This window comes from Astyanax mexicanus, chromosome 24 (genome assembly GCF_023375975.1).
Source record: "Astyanax mexicanus isolate ESR-SI-001 chromosome 24, AstMex3_surface, whole genome shotgun sequence".
Lineage (NCBI taxonomy): Eukaryota > Metazoa > Chordata > Actinopteri > Characiformes > Acestrorhamphidae > Astyanax > Astyanax mexicanus.
This window is the reverse complement of record NC_064431.1, coordinates 25127890-25148414: the sequence shown is the minus strand read 5'-3', so window position 1 is coordinate 25148414 and position 20525 is coordinate 25127890. Positions and strand designations below refer to the sequence as shown.

At 36.9% G+C, this 20525-nt stretch overlaps 1 protein-coding gene and 2 non-coding genes across 3 annotated transcripts; all 3 read right to left on the bottom strand.

Moving 5' to 3' along the window:
- Nucleotides 1-155: 155 nt before the first annotated feature.
- On the bottom strand, nucleotides 156-17426 carry nek4 (NIMA-related kinase 4). The gene is made up of 16 exons (XM_022682782.2): nucleotides 17134-17426; nucleotides 15536-15802; nucleotides 14318-14515; nucleotides 13818-13925; nucleotides 13516-13670; nucleotides 12506-12635; nucleotides 11098-11712; nucleotides 10683-10739; nucleotides 8779-8916; nucleotides 8526-8642; nucleotides 7712-7778; nucleotides 6503-6612; nucleotides 4413-4501; nucleotides 2515-2714; nucleotides 1737-1870; nucleotides 156-742 (listed from the first exon to the last, which is right to left on the bottom strand). The coding sequence occupies exons 1-16, from the start codon at nucleotides 17218-17220 to the stop codon at nucleotides 644-646; spliced, it is 2571 nt and encodes an 856-aa protein (XP_022538503.2). The 5' UTR covers nucleotides 17221-17426; the 3' UTR covers nucleotides 156-643.
- Nucleotides 3552-3623, bottom strand: trnae-cuc (transfer RNA glutamic acid (anticodon CUC)). The gene has a single exon. It is a non-coding gene; the product is annotated as a tRNA-Glu (tRNA).
- trnae-cuc (transfer RNA glutamic acid (anticodon CUC)) lies at nucleotides 4272-4343 on the bottom strand. The gene has a single exon. It is a non-coding gene; the product is annotated as a tRNA-Glu (tRNA).
- Nucleotides 17427-20525: the final 3099 nt, after the last annotated feature.

Below are 20525 nucleotides of genomic sequence, written 5' to 3'. Positions count from 1 at the left end.
TCAGGTGAGCTGCTGATGGAATTGAACACATCCACATGCAGGCTGGAGGTGTCCAGGAAAAAATCTGGAACCAAGCTTTGTTCTTGAAACAACCATCCAAGTTTAACAGAAATTGTGGATTTGCCAAAATTCTATGATAAAAGAACTGCTCATAATTCACGTTAAATAACAAATCTGTTTTAATACAGAAGATTCTTCATTCTTACATTCTAACTTCGCATTATAGAATTTAATGCTACATCCAAAACTATATTTTCTATATTAATCAGTCTACATTTATTCTCTTAGAAACATAATGTACAGTGCAAAAAGTAAAAAAAAAAAAAAAAAACTTCTCTCTCATATTTCTATCATATCAGATTCCGGTGAAGTTTACAATAATGCTCACAAATACATTTCAAATACATGGGAACAAATACATGAATAATCAGAATCACATGGCCCAAATGAGCAGTAATTAGATGAATTGCATATATAACAACATCGTGCATTTGATCAATGCAGACGTAGAAAGGCATCAACATGTAACAGCAGTTTTCCACAGCCTTCGACTCAACATTTCAGATGTTCTTAATTAAAAGTGGAGACATAATCAGTGTTTGTTTCTGTTTGTTTGCTGGAGTGCTTCTTCGCTTTATCAGGTTCAGTGCTTGAAAGCGACGTCCTCAAAGAACTTTAGTTGCCGCACCATAACAGCATACGTCTTGTACTTCTCCTCCCCCATCTGCTGGCGGAGCAGGACCTAAACGAGAGCCAGAAAAAAAAAAAACGTATTTTAAAAAATGTGCATTATCTTGTCTGGCTTTTAACTTTCATATTCACATTTTACATCAATTCATTTTATTGTATATAGATTTGCTTATAGGACCAGTTAAACAATGAGTGTGTTTACATGCACTCAGTAATCAGATCATATCAAATCTGATTTTTGCAGTTATCTATAAATTCAAATTCAGTTACCTAGATTAAATTAAATTTGATTAAAAAAAATGGATAAAGACAGCTGGATTTTCAGCTCAGTAGCCGGATATTTTTTAGCACGTTTTCTGATTTCTTTCAGTTTTCTTAGACAATCATGCATAAATACATATACATGCCAAATATATGATTATTAAACCTATGATTATTAAAGAAAATCCTAAGTAAACAAAACTTTAATTCTTAAAAACATTTTCTTTTAAAGTCAAACAAGTGCTGGGTGTTAATCTAAACAGATTTCTCCTGTAAAATGTTTATTTGGGTGAGTAAAGTGCTTCCGTTTATTTACAGTAAGCTTAGACTTCCAATATTTTTAAGAGTGGTTAGCAGAAGCGCTAGCCATGGCTAGCAGCATCTTAGCACTACACTGAGGAACTCTGAGTGTTTAGGTAAGCCAGGGCACAATCAGCTAGCGGTTTGTCACATGTAGCTTGTTTTAACACGATAAACACGCAGATTACAGTCTGATATACTCACCTCTGAATGATGAAAGAGCTAGCGCTACGATTAATGGCTAATGCTAATGCTGCTCTGAATCTTCTTTATAAAGCTGTACATCAGTGGAGTGGCTTTACTGCTCCTTACAAACTGACTGGTGGAATTAATACACTGGATTATAAGGCGCACTGATGATTTATGGGAAAATTAAAGGACTTTAAGTGCACCTTATAGTGCGAGAAATATGGCAACCATATATAAATGTTTACTCTAAATGTGATATTTAGCTATAAAAACACCATTAATTACATCCAACTTGCCTCCCTCTTTTCCTCATCCTCCTCCTGCATGATCTCTAGGACTTTATCCAGCAGTTTGACTCCAAGTCCTTTAACCACGTCCGTGCGCAGGTGTTCCACAGCTCTCCTGATCTTTGCTGGTCCTGAAGAATCTTCTGTACACAGTGAAAGAGAGATCTTAAGCTTTAAACTTAATGTATTTAAGAGTGGGTTAGTTAAATTTTTGAGAAATTCTATTGTGGGTGCAAGCCAATCCTTAAATAAAAGTAAAACATATCTTAAAAATAATTAATTACAGTATCCCCCCTAGACAATGCATGGAGTAAAACCCTAATAAATAATAATAAACTGCATTAATTTTTAGAACACTTTTGATATAGGTAACAGCTGAAAATGTATAATAGACAGGCCAGAACAGTCAGTTATTAAACAAAACAAAAAAAGTGGGATTTCTTTTGCATTAGTGCTGTGTCCCAATAACAGCAACAAAAGACCATAATAAATTAATAAACTAAAGTTTTTTTGTAGTAAATAATCTAAAACAATTTATTACATTTATACAATACATTTGTACATTTATACAATACAAATGAAGCTAGGCGTTAAATTAAAAGCTTCATTTTGGAATTACAGTACATTACATTACATTACATTACATTTGGCAGATGCTTTTGTCCAAAGCGACTTACAATAGTGAAGTACAAAAGTAATAGAAGTTAAAGGTAAAAACATCTTTATATAGGGCCTAAATGAGGTGTGTTAGACTACTACAGTACTGAGTAAAATTTGAGGACCCAACCTGAGGGAAAGTCTTTAATGTGAAAGTCCACCTCTCCATCGCAGGCCTTCCCGTGAAGCATCAGCGTGTCTCTGTACTTCCTGTTGAGTTTGAACTCTGGGAGCAGTGTAGAGTTGGACTGTGAAACGTCTCGGAAGTCCATTCGCAATGTTTGCGTCATCATCTGCACCAGATCCTGCATCTCGCTGCTCTCATTCTTCCTAGAGAACAGGAATGGGGACTGGATTGATTACGGAGGTAAACGTGAAAGCTCTCGAATTTTAATCAAATCACCCTTTATAAAGGCTCGGCGTACAGTTGAGGGTGGTGCTCATTATAAACTGAGGTAGCCAACTCGGGTGTGACGTCATTCCCAGCTCCAACATCTAATTTAAAATGTACGAAGAATTAATATGTTTGAAACCCTACACACCGCTGGAAAATAATAAGAGACCACTGAAACATGATGAGTTTCTTTTATTTTACCAAATTGAAAACCTCTAGAATATAATGAAGATGAAGATTGATTATCACAGGCCATCAATCAAGCTAAACTGCTTGAATTCTTGCACCAGGAGTGATTAGCATAAAGTTATCCAAAAGCAGTGTGTAAGACTGTTGGAGGAGAACATGCCAAGATGCATGAAAACCAAGTTTTTCCCACCAAATATTGATTTCTAAACTCTTAATAGTTTATGAATATGAACTTGTTTTCTTTGGATTATTTGACGTCTGAAAGCTCTGCATCTTTGTTATCTTTTTATTTCAGCCATTTCTCATTTTCTGCAAATAAATACTTAAAATGATGCCAATATTTTTATTTGGAATTTGGGAGAAAGGTTGTTTGTAGTTTATAGAATAAAACATCAATATTCATTTTACTCAAACATATACCTATAAATACCAAAATCAGAGAAACTGATTCAGAAACTGAAGTGGTCTCTTAATTTTTGTTTTAGAGCTGTATATATTATTCTGTGTACATTTTCTTCTGTAAATTGAACTCAACTTAAAACTAATGCTTTACTACATATAAAAAGGTAAAAAAAAAAGCTGTGTTCCCTGACCGGGAATCGAACCCGGGCCGCGGCGGTGAGAGCGCCGAATCCTAACCACTAGACCACCAGGGAGCTGTGTGGGTGAGTGGGGGGGGGGGGATGCAGCTGTTTGCAACCTGAGAATGGCAGTAAGTGTAGGACACACTGAGACTGAACTTTTAACCTGTTGGGTGTGCACTGACTGGACAGGCTCCTTATTGCTGTGATTTTCTTTACTAGGGTTAGGATGTGTAGGTTACAGAATTACAGATTTTCTTTAATTGCAGAACACATTCACTGTGGCATTGTTTCAATAAGCTTCCGCAATGTCACAAGATATATTTCAATCCAGTGTTGCATTAATTTTTCACCATGATTTTGCAGCAGCTTTGATGTTGGTAGAGTCTGACCACTGCACAAAGCAGCTTCTCCAGCACATCCCAAAGATTGTTCCCATTGTCAGCTTGGAACATGGCCGTGCCATCAGGGAAGAAAAAATCCATTGACGGAATAACCTGGTCTATATTCAGTATATTCAGGTAGTCAGCTGAGCTCATTCTTTCAGCACATACTGTTGCTGAACCTAAACCTGCAGATCAACTGCAGCATCAACCCCAGATCATTTACTTAGTTAAATCCAGGTGGCTACTTTTTACCTTTTTAGTATGCTAACTAAATTAAAGTAACAAAAAAATGAACAAAACTAATGCTTTACTAAACATAAAAAGGTGAAAAGCTATGTTCCCTGACCGGGAATCGAACCCGGGCCGCGGCGGTGAGAGCGCCGAATCCTAACCACTAGACCACCAGGGAGCTGTGTGGCAGGAAGAAGCAGCTGTCTGTAGGGTCAGGATGTGTATAGATTGAGTTGTTGGCTCTTACCCCTCTCTGTACTCCCCCTCTGATCGCTCTGTGGAGCTGGTAGAAGAACTGCACTCCTCCTCGTCTGACCGCCAAGACGACTTCCTCTCCTGTTTCCCACACAGAAACACAAGAAGCCTTCCTGTTAGCCCATACTGAGTATTAATGCATTAGCATTAGCAAAAAAAGAATATCCAGACATGGAAGCCAACACCAATTCCAGCACTGGCACAAAAGACCCTCCATACACAACCCAGCACAAAATCATTTCCTACACCTGCAAAAGACTGGAGAAAACTGGCAAAAGAAGAGGTCTGCCTCACCCACATGGCAACAGAAGACAGAAGAATTAGAGGTCTGACTGGTAAAGTGCAGTCATAAAGTAATTGCTAAAATAAAGATTAAACTCTGTCAATTCAATGCCTGCACAAGTGTAATGTAAAAATGTAAGTAAACAAATTATTTAGTAGTAAATAAAAGTCATAAAGATGACAGAATTAGCCTAAAGCGTGTAAAGACCCTCACAGGAATAACTACCTGTTAATCCAGCTCTGAAAACAATTCGCAGCCACAAGACAGAGTGTGGCTGCTGTTTCTGTGGGCACTGCAGCTTTTAACCAAGCTGTTAGCATTGCATACAATGCATATATAACAGCAACATAAATAAAAACCTGTGAAAAACTGTGTTTGGTATTCTGTATTCTGTAATTACCATAAACAAACATGATGTTGATCATTTTTGCCGCCTTCGATATTGCGTTTGTCTTTATCTGCGTGATTTAAATCGGAATCATTACTTTTAGCTGGTCACACTGTTCTGTTGTATGACCCTTGTTGGCAGTGATAACATAGTTACTTAAAAAAAAGTAATCTGATTACTGATTACCCCTTTAAAATGTATAGATTTAAGCAACAAAGACAAGCACTAGTGTGAGTGTTCAGCCCGAGTGCTAGTTTTAGCCTGTTAGCTTGTTAGCTCGCTAGCCTGTTGTCATTTTGGCGTGGTTGCGACTAACAGCAACCTTTGTAAGTTCCAGCAATAAAGCGACAATACTTGCGTATCTTTTTACTAAAATGACAAAACAGTTACACACAATGCCTTGGATCAATTACTTAATAATCTGATTACTGGATTGAAAATAGTAACTGCTTGTGGGGAATCAAATTACACCCCCCCTTCCAGTCACCCCTGCAAATGGCTAAATCAGCATGGTAATCATTTTAATTATAATAAAATAGTTTTAGCGCAATGTCCTTAAAAAAAATAAAGAAAGAAAGAAATGATAGCGACAGGCCTAGTTTCAGCCAAAATAATTTCATTTTTGTGGATTTTGTGAAGCTTTTTAAAGATTTCAGTGTCATTAGTATCAGAAAAGGAAAATATTGCAGCAGAAGCAGAGTAACAGTTATAGCCCACTGTCTTTAGAGAGACTTTCAAAGCCATCAAACCAAGCTGAACTGCTTGAATTTCTGCACCAGGAGTGAGTAGCATAAAGTTATCCAAAAGCAGTGTGTAAGACTGGTGGAGGAGAACATGCCAAGATGCATAAAAACTGATTGAAAACCAGGGTTATTCCACCAAATATTGATTTCTGAACTATAAAAATATAATAAAACAGTTTTTAGCGCAATGTCCATAAAAAAATAAAGAAATAAATTATAGTGACAGGCCTAGTTTCGGCCACAATATTTTTTTTATTTTTGTGTATTTTGTGGAGCTTTTTAAACATTTCAGTATTATTAGAATCAGAAAAGGAAAATATTGTAGCAGAAGCAGAGTAACAGTAATAGCCCACTGCCTGGAGAGAGATTTTCAAAGCTGAAACATAGCAGTTATTTCTAATCTCTTACAGTACTGGAGCCAAAAATGCATCTGTGGTGTTTTATTAACACTCAGTCTTAATACTTCTTATAAATCTTATTAGCTAGTTTATAAATTCACAACTGAACTGAATCAGGTGTGTTACAGTTCAGCAGTACAAAAAAAACATTAATCTCTGCCAATCCCGTCCCTCCAGGACTGAAATCTGATCTACAGTATGTGCTCATGCAGTCAGCACCGTCTTAAAACGTCCAATTTGCAGACCACCAATAAGGGCCAGTCATCCTACCTTGTGTGTTACCACAGCAACGCTGGCAGGTCTCGGGCAGTCGGGCTGGTCGGCGTGCTCGGAGCCTAACGAGGAGACATCACACGATGCCCTTCTGACAGCAGGGGCCGCTTCAAAGAAGAGCAGAAGCTTTAACGAGAGACCATACGGCGCAAAAAAAAAGCCCCCACAACACAATGCCCCCTTTATCCGCATTCATATATGCAGCACCTGCTCGCTTTGATCATCCCGCAACAGCCAGCAATTCTGCGAGCATTCTCTAAATTCATGAATTCATATCGTCACAGTCTGCAGAAAAGCTTTCATCTCCAGGGCAACTTTTCAGGTGAGGGGTGAAAAGACACATTTTGGAGCTCATTCAGGCCGGGTCAGCTTGTCACTGTCACTGCAGGGGGGATTAAGGTCCAGAATTTTGACATTTAAGACACACTTAAAGCAATATCTAGCGTTTTTAGGGATGCAGAGAATGTGGGGATTCTTGGTTGATAGGGAAATCCAATATTGCACATGTACAGCTCTGAGAAATATAAAAAAAACACTTAAAAATAATGATTTTTTTTATTTTACTAAATTGAAAACCTCTGGAATATAATCAAGAGGAAGATAGATGATCACAAGTCATCAAACCAAGCTGAACTGCTTGAATTTATGCACCAGGAGTGAGTAGCATAAAGTTATCCAAAAGCAGTGTGTAAGACTGGTGGAGGAGAACATGCAAAGATGCATTAAAACTGTGATTAAAAACCAGGATTACTCCACCAAATATTGATTTCTGAGCAGTTATTGGGCAATTCCGATATTAGCTTCCATACCTAGATGTTTTCACACCTATAATCCAGATCAGAGTTATACTTTGGGTGCCCGTTTCCACTAAGATCCACATAAACACAATAGCGAGTGGAAATGGAGGAGCTACTGAACGCCAAAAATTACTGGTCCTCCTGTTTTTTCAATTGCAGTCCAGATGCAAGAGTTTTATCTTCTACAAAGTAGAAAGTCGTGAAAGACGTCCCCCTGAGCAACTAATCCTAGGCGGCAGCATGTTTGTAATTTTGTGAGTTGCATTTTTTAAAGTGCTGTGTCTAATTCATCCCCCACCAGCCCCCCCACAAACCCCTTGCATGCAAAATTAAAGAGGTCAAATTTGAACAACAAAACTATTGTTTAAGGAAATTAAAAAAAAAAAAAAAAAATCAGAACACTGTTTACCTTGTTCACTCTGGTTTTCCTGCGACTGCCTCAACCTTCTCCTCTCTCTGGCTGACAGAAGACGATTCTGTAAAAAAAAGAAGCACAGGTCAGACAAACTGTGACAGACAACACTGCAGTCGCGTTCTGCATTTTTATAGCTTAGATACTTATGATTAGAACTGCACTGCTGAGGTAAATGCACTGTGCCTTGTCGGTTTGTCTACTGTTTAGTGTTCAATAAATATTTATAAATTGTATTTTTTTGTAATTGCTTTTGTTTGAAAAGCAAGACAAAACGCATTTTTGAAAATGTAATTTATTTTTTACAGTTTTATCCCAATTTATCTGGCCAATTCTCACACCCATTCAGCTGCTACTTAGCTGTATATCTCCCATCACTAGTGAAGCCTCAACACAAGGAAGGTGAAGACTAGCACATGCCTCCTCCGACACATGTGAACTGCTGCTAATGCATCATTGCCAAGTAGCATCACAGCGCTAACGCTCGGAGGAAAGCGCAGCGACACGCTTCCGATACATCAGCTCACAGACGCCTTGTGCTGATTGGCATCACTCTTTGGAGTGATTTGGGGAGAGAGAGAGAGAGAGCGCCATCTACCCACCCAGAGAAAACAAGGCAAACTGACGGCAAGCACCTTAGTCCAATGGACCACCCGGATCCCCCGAAATTGTAATTTAAAGAAAAAATCGTTGCCATATGAAAACAAGCATGTGAAATGGCTACAGCGTTACAATTCCCAAACACTGGTAATTGCATTATTGCAGGGGTACATTGTAGAGTTCCCGTTTAAAGGGTCTAAGTCTCTCCCACCTGTGGAGCAGGCCGGCTGTTGGAAGATCCAGAGTGTGTTGCAGGTTTAGCCTGTGTGTTTACTGATGGTGCATGTTCAGGTAGAGGAGGAAGAGGTCTGGAGTTCGCTGCTTTCTCCTGTAATCAGGTTAAAAAAAGAGATTAAACAAAGAAATTAGCTCTTAGCTGAGCCTGAATTATGAGAACTGCATTTAATATATAATTATCAGTAAACCAAATAACACTTTTAAATCTTTAAATCTTAATCACTCACTCTGCTGGGATCATCTTCAGCCTTCTTTCTCTGTCTGCGCTGACGGGACATGGACGGCTCAGAGGAAGAGGAGGCAGGATGAAGAGGCGGATTGCTGCGCTGTGATGGAGCTGGAGCTGGCTCTGGATTGTGAGGCTCCTGAAATAAATGTTACACATGATTTCATGTTTTCAACTACGTTAACTCATTGTGAGATCTACCTAGACTAAAATACATCCTCCGCACGGTGGGGTTAGGTTTTACCAACAATGTGTAGGTAAAACCATTAATTTAATGCACAGATTAAATAATAAACAAAATACAATAAATAATTTCAATGATACATAATAACATACATAATTATCTAATACTCTTTCAGAAGTGAGTGGCCCATTTCTTCCCATTTTGCATTGCATTGTGGGATAACAGCATCTTTTTGTAACCACAACCAAAAATTAATAGGTTCTGAAAAGTAATTGTAATTTTTTTGGAGTTTACTCAACTTTGGCACTTATCTATACTACATACTTCATACTCAAAAGTAGTTAGTATTAGTAATTGGTACACAATTATTAATTAGTATGCAAACAGGCATGTTCTGAGTATTTATCATGGATTTTTGCTTATACTCAATTTCAGCACTTTTATCTATTATACATACTTTATATTCAAAAAGTAGTTAGTATTGGTTATTGGTACACAATTATTCATTAGTATGCAAACAGGCATGTTCTGAGTATTTTTCATGGATATTTAAGTTTACTCAACTTTGGCACTTTTGTCTATACTACATACTTCATATTCAAAAACTATTTAGTATAAGTATTTAGTACACAATTAGTTATTAGTATGCAAACAGACGTGTTCTGAGAATTTATTGTGGATTTTTGAGTATACTAAATTTTAGCACTTTATCTATACTACATAATTCTTATTCAAAAAGTAGTTAGTATTAGTAATTGGTACACAATTATTAATTAGTATGCAAAAAGACATGTTCTGAGTATTTATTGTGGATTTTGGAGTATACTCAGTTTCAGCACTTTTATCTATACTGCATACGTCATACTCAAAAAGTAGTTAGCATTAGTAAAAAGTAAACAATTAGTTTTTAATATGCAAACAGACATGTTCTGAGAATTTTTTTGTGGATATTTAAGCACTTTTTGCTATACTAAATATTTCATATTCAAAAACTAGTAAGTATCAGTTATTATTATACAATTAGTAATTATTGTGCAAATTAAATGGACATGAGTGTTAATTGTGGATTTTTGAGAATACTCAATTTCAGCACTATACTACATATTTCATATTCAAAAACTAGTTAGTATAAGTAATTAGTACACAATCAGTAATTAGTATGTGAACAGACATGTTTTGAGTATCTATTGTGGATATTTAAATATACACAATTTTAGCAATTTTATCTATACTACATACTTCATATTCAAAAACTAGTTAGTATTAGTAATTAGTACACAATTATTTAACATGCAAACAGACATGGTCTGAGTATTTTTCATGGATATTTAAGTATACTCAACTCTGGCACTTTTATCTATACCAAATACTTTATATTCAAAAACGAATTAGTATAAGTTTAAGTATACTCAATTTCAGCATTTTAATCTATAACACAGAATGTACAGAATATGGGTTCTGTCCCTATGTGTTGTGGCCTAACTGTCTCTAATCTGTAGCCCCGCCCTCTCATCATTGCACCCTGGTGATTCTTGTCTGCTTTCTGTTATGTCTTTGTTTACATAACCCTGTGCTTGTTTCTAAAGCAAAAGTAAAGCAAATTCAGACCTCAAACATGTATAAAATTTTCAACATACACATTACACACAAATCAAACTACGTTCCAAACGTAGTCATATATTTATACTTTCTAAATAAAAAGCAAAAAAAACTTTTCTTACCATGAGAACTACTGGAACAAATGGCTCAAGTAGTTTATCTGTGGACTCCAAACTTGTCTGTTAAATAAAAAAAAAAAAAAAAATATATATATATATATATATATATATATATATATATATATATATATATATATTACATATATATATATATATATATATATATATATATACACACATATACGTATATATACAGATATATATATGTATATATATATATATATATATATATATATATATATATATTACATATATATATATATATATATATATATATATACACACATATACGTATATATACAGATATATATATATATATAAGTATATATATATATATATATAAGATATATATATATATATATAAGTGAATTTAATTTAAAATGCTCTGACCTTCATTTCAACACAGAGAATAACTTACTCTTCCCTCTGCTGCATGACTTTTTGCAGAGACGTCCCTCAGGGCAGCCCCTGTTCTGTGGTCCCCTGAGGCCTGTGGACCGGCCTGGTTCTCCAGCTTTATCTCTGTATCTATATTTTCCATCTCTGCTTGCTGCAGCAGCTTCAGAGTGTCTTCCTCCACGGCCAAATTGCCATTAGGAGCCTTATTCTCTTTATAATGCCTCAATCTGTCGGTGGGTTTTGGTGGTACGTCTCCCTTGGGGAGTTGGGGTATGACTGGGTGTGATAACAGTTCATCCTCTCGGCTGTGGTCACCCAATACCTTTGGTTTCCTGGGGTGTGGCTGAAGATTGAATGGATCCTCTTTCTCTTTTTTTTCTATCTCTCTTCGCTTGGACACTGAAGGTGGCTCGCCCGCGATCGCGTGGGCGGACACTGGCCGAGGTGGTTTCGCTTTCCTCGGGTTGGGTTTGGGCTCCGGAGGTTGGATGTCAATGTTTATGTTGCTGATGGTTGCCAGGGACTGTCCTGTCAGGTTAAGCGCATCCTGGTTGGGGGGTTTAGGGGGCAGTGGTCCGTTTGGTGGAACAGGGTCTTTAGCAGCATTGTGTTGATGGAGGATTTTTTCTTCTGACTGGGGAAAAAAAAAAAAAAGAATCAGTTTCTCTGATTTTGCTATTTATAGGTATACATTTGAGTAAAATGAGCATTGTTGTTTTATTCTATAAACTACAGACCACATTTCTTCTAAACTCCAAGCAATAATAATTCATAAAGTTTTAAGAGTTCAAAAATCAATATTTGGTGGAATAACCAACAATTGTTTTTTAATCACAGTTTTCATGTATCTTGGCATCATGTTCTCCTCCACCAGTCTTACACACTGCTTTTGGATAAAATTATGCTACTCACTCCTGGTGCAAAAATTCAAGCAGTTCAGCTTGGTTTGATGGCTTGTGATCACCCATCTTCCTCTTGATTATATTCCAGAGGTTTTCAATTTGGTAAAATCAAATAAACTCATCATGTTTTATTTGGTCTCTTATTTTTTCCCCCAGTGGGTATATATGAAATTTCATTCCAAAACCATTTTTAATTAATTAATTTACTTGGTTATCGGTTATTAGACATCTTGCAACTTTGTAGAACACACAATGATGTGTAACATGACTAAATGCTTAATTAAAAATATTTATAATATCACTTTTATATTGCATTTATATTGAGAAAAAAATGTTTTTGGAAGATGCAATGATGAAAAAATAAATTATCTTCTGGTTTGTACAAACGTCATGAATGGGTCCATCGTGAGCTTTTAACACTGCTTGACGAGTGAAAGGATTTAGTAGTATAAAGCGGTCACCAAAATGCCATGATATTTCTTCATCATATTATTAAAACTGCCTAATGAAACAACAATATTTTACCTTTTTCCCTCTGCTTTTTGGCTCAGAGTTGAGGCACTGAAGGGAATTTTCCTGTTTCTGAAGAACTGCGGCATTAGGAGTGCTGTTAGATTTGCTGTTCATCACCTTCTTTCGAGATTTGGCAGTTTTCCTGTTAAACGGCAGCATTTATTAATGAATTGGGAATGTCAATAATTTCCATTCTGGCGAAATAATTTACAAATATTTTATCAGCACATGCCCAGAAGTATACAATTACAGTATCTACATTTGAGTCTAAGGCTACGTTCACATAACAAGCCACATTGCTCAAATCCGATTTTTTGCTCAGATCTTGACGGTTCACAAGTGTAAATGACCTGCATCTGTGTGTAATGTGAACGAATCTGTCCCTGATACGCCTTACATGCACACATTGATATGTGTATAAATGTCGAATTCTTCAACAACAACTAAAATTGTCATATTTGAGAGACGACTCGTAGCTTTATAAAGGTGAAATGGATGAGTTAGCAGCTCAAAGGTGGAGCATCTTTTGCTGCAGTGGAGAAACAGCAAACAGCTGGTCTGAAGTTCATGCTCAGGTCGAGGAGGAGAAAAAAGGCCAGGTGGTTTGCTTTTGCTGTTTTTGCAGCTATAGCTGCACAGCAGCACCGAGAGATGTGTTTGGGTACATTTGTAAAAGCAAAAAGGTGCATGAATTCCAATTTGACCATTCACATTCATGTCGCATGACCATGGATCGGATACGTATCCGATTTAGGACCACATATGAAAGTGACTCAAATCTGATTTGAAAAAAATCAGATTTGGCAAGTTCACACAGTGAAGAAAAATCTGAATCAGATCTGAAACACATTGAGCAAAAATCTAATTTAAGTCACTTCAGCCTGGTAATGTGAACATAGCACTATGCCTGATTATAAACTGAATTGTAAAAGGGTACAACACCAAGGTATTAATACCCATAACAAACGTTCAATAACCAACCTCTGGACATAATTACTAATTAAGCTCAATTAGACACATACTCTTTGGTGGCCTCCAGAAAGATGGCGATTTGCTGTTTGATGAACGGCTGCCGCAGAATGTGCTTGACGTCCGGTCTGTCCTCCGGTTTCTTACACAGCATGCGCTTTATCAGCTCCCCCAGCTGAGGGTCATACTTACTCGGCATCTGCGGCAACTGGGGAAAATGAAGCGATACAAAAATGACCCCCCTGAGAAATCCCGAAATAACTACAGCCATTAAACCCAGTCATGCAGTAAATGAATAAACAACAATGCTGCAAAACCTACAGCAGTGTTTCTGATGTGGAAAAACGCAAGTTACCTTTCCCTCGATGATTCGGAATGCGAGCGAGTTCATGTCTTTCGCATTGAAGGCGTGTTTCAGAGTGGACATCTCATAGACACAGCAGCCCAAAGCCCACACATCCGACTGCAGAGACCACAGAGAGAATAAGAATGATTTCAACTATGAAGATTAAATTATTAAAAGCTGTAGAAAAATAAACCTACCTACCCAACTTTTGAAAATATCTTTTTATATTAAACACATACACAAGTGTTATCATGTCTATGTTACCTTCTGGCAAACAATGTCCAGTTGGATTGCTCCTTTTACTCCAGACTCTCTGTCTGTATATATATTTTACTTTAAGCATACACAAACATTTTCATTTATGTTGCATGGCCGAAATGCTAAATTTGGAATGACTTGGCACCTTACAATATGATATTATCCCAAAGAGGGGGTTTATAGGATATGGGATTACCTAAAAACACATTGTAATCTAAGGCATGTAAATTTACAATAAGTAAGTAAATTACCTTGTAGTTGTAAGGCTTGTTGGAGAAGAGCTCAGGACTCATGTAGTAAGGTGTACCGATCAGGGTGCTGGCCATATCGTTCTGGTTCTCCAGCACACGTGCGATGCCCAGGTCTCCAACTTTGATAATGTTGGTCTTTGTCAAGAATATGTTCTGGGTTTTCAGATCTCGATGCAAGATGTGTTTCTCATGCAAATACTGTAGAGAATAACAACAATTATTTTATTATTATTTTTTTTTTTAAATATTATTACCTTTTCGACTAGTCCTTATACCACCCACCCACCCAATCAGCTAACAGTTTTTGGTTGGTAGAATGTTACAAACAACGTTCTTCAAATGTTAAATCTGGATTTCTGGATGTTTATAGTATGTTCTAAATATGTTCTGGTAAGGTTTCTGCAGAATTACCTATATCAATGTTACTTTTTTTAAACGTTTCCGTAATGTTACTACTTGTGGGAATGTTATGTGAAAAATGCTTTTTTGTTTGTTTTATTGAAAGTTTTATAGACAATAGTACAGTAAACAGATAATATTTTACTATTCCTTTTAAATCCTATCCAGACCCGAACCCAACATTATCCCACCCACATCAACATCCCTCCCCACCCTACCACCAAACGTGTACACAATATATACACAAAACATACATAGTCTAGTACTAGAAAAATGTTCATCATGTTGATGTTGATCATGGTTTAAAAAAAAAAATGGATTGTCACATTTTTAATTTCATTTAGCCATATCCTCATTATATCCGGATTTGCTCTATTGATTCTAGCTGAATTATTAATGAATAATTCTAAGTATAAGAATATTTAAAAAGGAATGTAACCAGCGTGAAAAGAAAGCGAATGGACTAAGCCAGCATTAAACTATAATTTTTTAGCAGCTGTAAGGCCAATCAACCAAAATTTCTGTACTCTTTTCCATAGGACAGGAAGAACTATCAAGTAAGAGATGCAGAGACGGGCTTATTGGGAAATTCGTATCGGTTAATGAAAAGAGAATTCCAATTTATTCCAACTTTATTCCAGAACACTGATACTATGTGAGCAATGTTCTAATAATTTTGTGTTGCAAACAATAAGTATGTTACATTATTTCTATAACTTTACCAGCTAAAAAACCTTTTCAAAATTTTTAAAATCTATCTTATTATGTACTCAGTAAGCCAGGAGGAGCATGAAATACGAAAATCCTGCCTATCCATACCTGGAGAGCCATCGCTATTTGGACGAACCACTCCACCACCTGCCTCTCGGGCAGCAGCTCTCCTTTTTGCTGCTTAAGTCGATGATAGAGGTCACCACCCTCGCAGAAACCCATCACTATGTACAGTTGGCAGTCGTCTCCTTCCCATGATTCCCTGTAGGTGACGATGTTGGGGTGTTTGAGTTGAGAAAGAAGCTGAGCCTCCTGCTCCGCCGCCCGGCGCTCACGCTTCGATGACGTTCTCAGGTTCAGCTTCTTAATGACGTACTGAGATTAGTAAAAAAAAAAGCACTTAGTTAGTTAGTTTAGCACTAGAGTGCTTGGCACATACTGCCAACCTGTCTTTTTTTAGAGGGCTACTAGATATTAAATATATTAAACATTTGTAGAATTACATTAATGAATGAAATATAAAATATTTAATATGTAAAACATTATTTTCTAAGATTCTGTGTTTTTTTCTGTGCAGGAAACCATTATTAATAAATAATACATTTTATGTAGGGGTGCACCAAATTTCCAGCAACCAAGGTTTTCTGACAATAAACTTGGTGAAGCCCTTTCTTAAACACAGTTCACAAAGTGCTTTAAAGAAAATGTTCCGTATACGTAAAAGAAGTAATGTAAACAATGGTGAAAAAATAGGCATATCTGAAAAAAAATCTGTTCAGTATTGAGCTTTTGGCCAAAGGGCAGATCTCTCCAAACCATCACTGCCTGTAGAAACTTCACACTAGAAACCCTCAAGCAGTTTAAATCGTGTGTCTCTCCTCCAAAACTCTTCCTCCAGACTTTGATCCATCTGCTGGTGTTGGTCCACTGTTATATCAAGTCCAAAGTCAGTGTAGTGTTTTCCCTATAAAATCTCACAGCACTTCATTTCATTTTTCAGCAGGATTTGGCACACTGCCCACACTGCCTTATATAATATTCAAAGTTTCTGAGACACTGATTTTTGGGTTTTCATTAGCTGCAAGCCATAAAAAATAAACAAATGAAACCGATCATTCTGTGTGTAATACAACTAACGTTATATAATATATAAGTTTCACATTTTTAAATTAATTACTGAAATAAAGTAACTTTTCAATGATGGTTGATTTTTTTGAGATGCACAAATATGGCTAATTTTTTTTATTTAATGTTTTGTCTGAAATATCGTGATATTGTTTTAGGGTCATGTCACCCAGCCGTGGTAAAACTGCATTAAAACGATCTGTAACTTAACTAACTTAGTTAACCTAGTTTATTAAAGTTGAATTAGTAAACGCGGAGATAACGTTAACTTAGAACATAGATGGTTATCGCTAGTGTCATTTTGGCTTATATTTAGGCTGGAGTGGCTTAAATATGCGAATAGAAAGAGCTGAGATTAAAATATTAATAAATAAAATATTTTAATGATGACATGGCAGAAATTAGCTTACGTTAGTTACGTTTCGTTAACTTAACGTTACATTAAATCAGGGCAGTTAGCACTTTCAATCTGGATATCATGTTTCTAGCTTAGTTAAGCTAACCTACCTATACACATCATTTAGGAAACAGTAAAACAGTAAAAATTGCCCCCTAGTCTAAACAGTGGGAGCTGGTTTTACCTGTTTTCGGTCTGATTTGTGCTGCACCAGATTCACCTCTCCGTAGCTGCCCTTCCCCACAACTCTGATAAACCCGTAGCTCTCCATAGCGCTGACTCTGCGGCTACACTCTCCGTCACATAGCGGGGGATTAGTTACCGAGGCTCCGCTCCGGTTTAAAACAGCTCCGTTCACACTGCTCTATCCGCTTTTATCCGGGTTTAAACTAATTCAGAAACAGCGATGCTTCAGAAAACAGTCCTCCGTGGCTTTTTCGTCACCAAGCAACTGATTACAGTAAACCATAGACACTCCTGCTGTCTACTGTGGGCTACTTTTACACAGCGCCCCCCAGCAGGCACCGGGAGAAGGACCTCCAGCGACCACCAACCACTACAAAGCAGCGTTTGTGTTTATACTTCCTTTTTTGTTCGGTGTCAATTTCTGAAGTTTAAGAGTTAAAAAAAATGCAAATTTGCCATGATTCCATGATCTATTTTCACACTTGAGTGTACTGAAGCTTTGATAATTGTCTCAGATATTTAGGTACATGTATAGGTAGGTTTGGGATATATTCTTTGTTGTGAAAATGGAGATAAATTAAGTTACAAGCAAAACCAGCAACATTTAACATTAAACGTTTTTTAGATTCGCATTTATATACATTTTTGCATCATATTAAATGCAGGATTTTAAATAAAGAACTTTTAATGACTTTTTTTAAAATGGACCAGGTTCAACCATAGTCTCTGGGTTCAAAAAAAAAAAAAAAAAAAAAAAAAGCTAGTTACCTGAAGTGGTGTGTATATACCAGTGTGTGATCTCAAAACTCCGCCAAAATGATTTATTTTTCACCCCAGCTGGCATTTCAACATTGAATGAACGATGAATTTGGTGTTGATTTTGAAAAGTGAATCAGCGTTGATATGGCAATGTTGTTTCTCTGTCGTGCGTTCAACCTTTAATAAACCATAGCTCACATTTGGGATGCCAAAAATGGCATGGAAGAGAGAAAAAAATGTATGCCATGATAAAAAATATTTTATTTTTATTCTCTCTCTAAATATACATTGCTTGGCCAAAAAAAAAAAAAAAAAGTCAAACACCAACATTTCATTGGACCACCTTTAGTTTTGATTGAGTTTCGATAGGCTTCTGCAGTGTGAAAAAATGTACTTCTAAAATTTACTTTCATTATTGTTTCACCAAGATCTTGCTGATTGATGATGGTAGAGGCTGACCGCTGCACAAAGCCTTCTCCAGCGCATCCCAAACATTCTCACTGGGGTTAAGGTCACTACACTTTAACAAGACAAAAATAATCCGGATAATTAATCCAAACCACTGTTCTGACAGGCCCGTAGCCAGGGGGGATCGAAGGGTTCGTTCGATCCCCCCATCCCCCCAACCCCCCCTCAGCCACCCAAATCCCCAACCCCCGCCCCCCCCCCCCCCCCCCCCCCCCCCGCCTGCCCCCAGAGTAGTGACGAGTAAGAAAAATTGTTTCTCTTTACACATTTTGTTCTACTGTTTTACACCAATCCAGTAGGTGGCGGCAATTCCCCCGTTTCTGTTCTTAGCTTGTGGAAAGAATAAGAATCAGGGGAAGGTTACTTGACATAATGGGTAAAAAAGAAGACAAGGAGCGAAAACGGCAGTAACATTGTCCCAAAATATTGGTGACTTGTTCAAAAAAAAGGCCCAAAATCGGTAAGCTGCTGAGTGCAGGCTTCTATTTCTTTACAACTCCCCTGCGTTAAAAGTGCCGGGCTCGGCTTAGCCCAATAGTATATTGTACATGTAACACCGGATTATTACTGTTATTATTGCGATAACTCCAAAGTCTGGATTTTAGTTGATTTTTAAGAAATGTAGGTTAAGTGACAATAACATTCAGTCACTCACTCTGCAATGCTGACGATCAAGCTAGGGTGTATTTTACTCTCAACATGCCTGTTACTCCTAAGGCCATATATAAAATACAGTATAGAGGTGTAAAAAGGGGGTTAACCTCTTAACACGCCCTGGCCCGCCGGCGGGCCAGAAAAATATCATATTTAATATCTGGCTGTGTTTATGAATACTTATAGGTTCAATATAGATACCCAATATGCCATTTTAAAGCTTTTCAGTTATCTAGCCTATTTAACCGTATCTCCTTTCAGAAAATAAACATTTAGGGCGAAATATGCCTAGTTTATGAAAGTTATGAAATATTATTTTCATATTTGCGTTTTTCGTACGTCCATATTTGATCGAATGCGGACATGTTCAACGAAGTCCCAGCACAGTTAGGAAGATTTGAATAAGACAGAACACTTCAATTTATATTATTATTAATTCATGTTTAAGTTTTAATGACAATACCGATAGTGTTCCTAATGAAGTAATTCTTATCTATTTATGTCAATAGTAGAGACAATAAAGGACAGCAACATCAGAGACAGACAATGGAGGGCAGCAACAGAGACAATGGAACAAAGCAACAGACAACTGAGGTGAGCAACAGAGACAGACAATGAAGTCACATCACAGATGTAGGAAGTTTGAGTAACACTTACATTTATATAAAATGTATGTTAACAGTGGGGAGCAACAGACGAAGCAATAAGGACAACAAGCAATAAGGCAACAACAGATTCACAACAAACTTATAATAAATAAAATATGTCTAAATTAAAAGGTTTTAAGTGTGCTCGTGTATTTAGGGGGCATTGGAGTAGAGAGCCAAATGAAGTCCACTTTTGGGGGAAAAAGATCCCCCCCATCACAATGCTGGCTACGGGCCTGGTTCTAGGAACTCCAACCACATTTGCAAAACACTCTAGAAGAGAGCCATATCCTATTTGTACAAGTCCATGAGAAGACCAGAACCCTCTAATGAAAACACTGAAGGTTGATTCAATACAAGGCTGAAGTTTACTTCTTACTCGCCCGCGTCCTATTCAGATTATCCGGTCCCATTCACCTGAAGATTCAGATCTTTTTGGAAATCAACTCTGATTTGATCAACTTTAAAAACATTATAAAATAGTTTTATTGATTGGAACTAAATAATAATAAAAAAAAAGATTCAAACTCATTTTTCCTGAAATAATCCAAATTCATTTGCAAGCAATGAACTAGCTAGACCACTTCATTTATTTGAACCCATGTTAAGACCAATGTCACTTAATAAGCATATCAATTATTGCTGTAAAATGATCTGATGAATAAGGATTAAAATGTGTGGAAACCGATTTTAATCTTTAGAAGTGATTGAACAATAATTCACAGCCAATGAGGGCTATGGAGCAGGCAAGGCATTAATTAATAGAGAGGGCAACAACTGCATGTAATGATTTTGAAAAGTGTACACAGCTTACCGCTCATGTCCATGCAACACTACTAAACTACACTTATTGTTTGAAAGC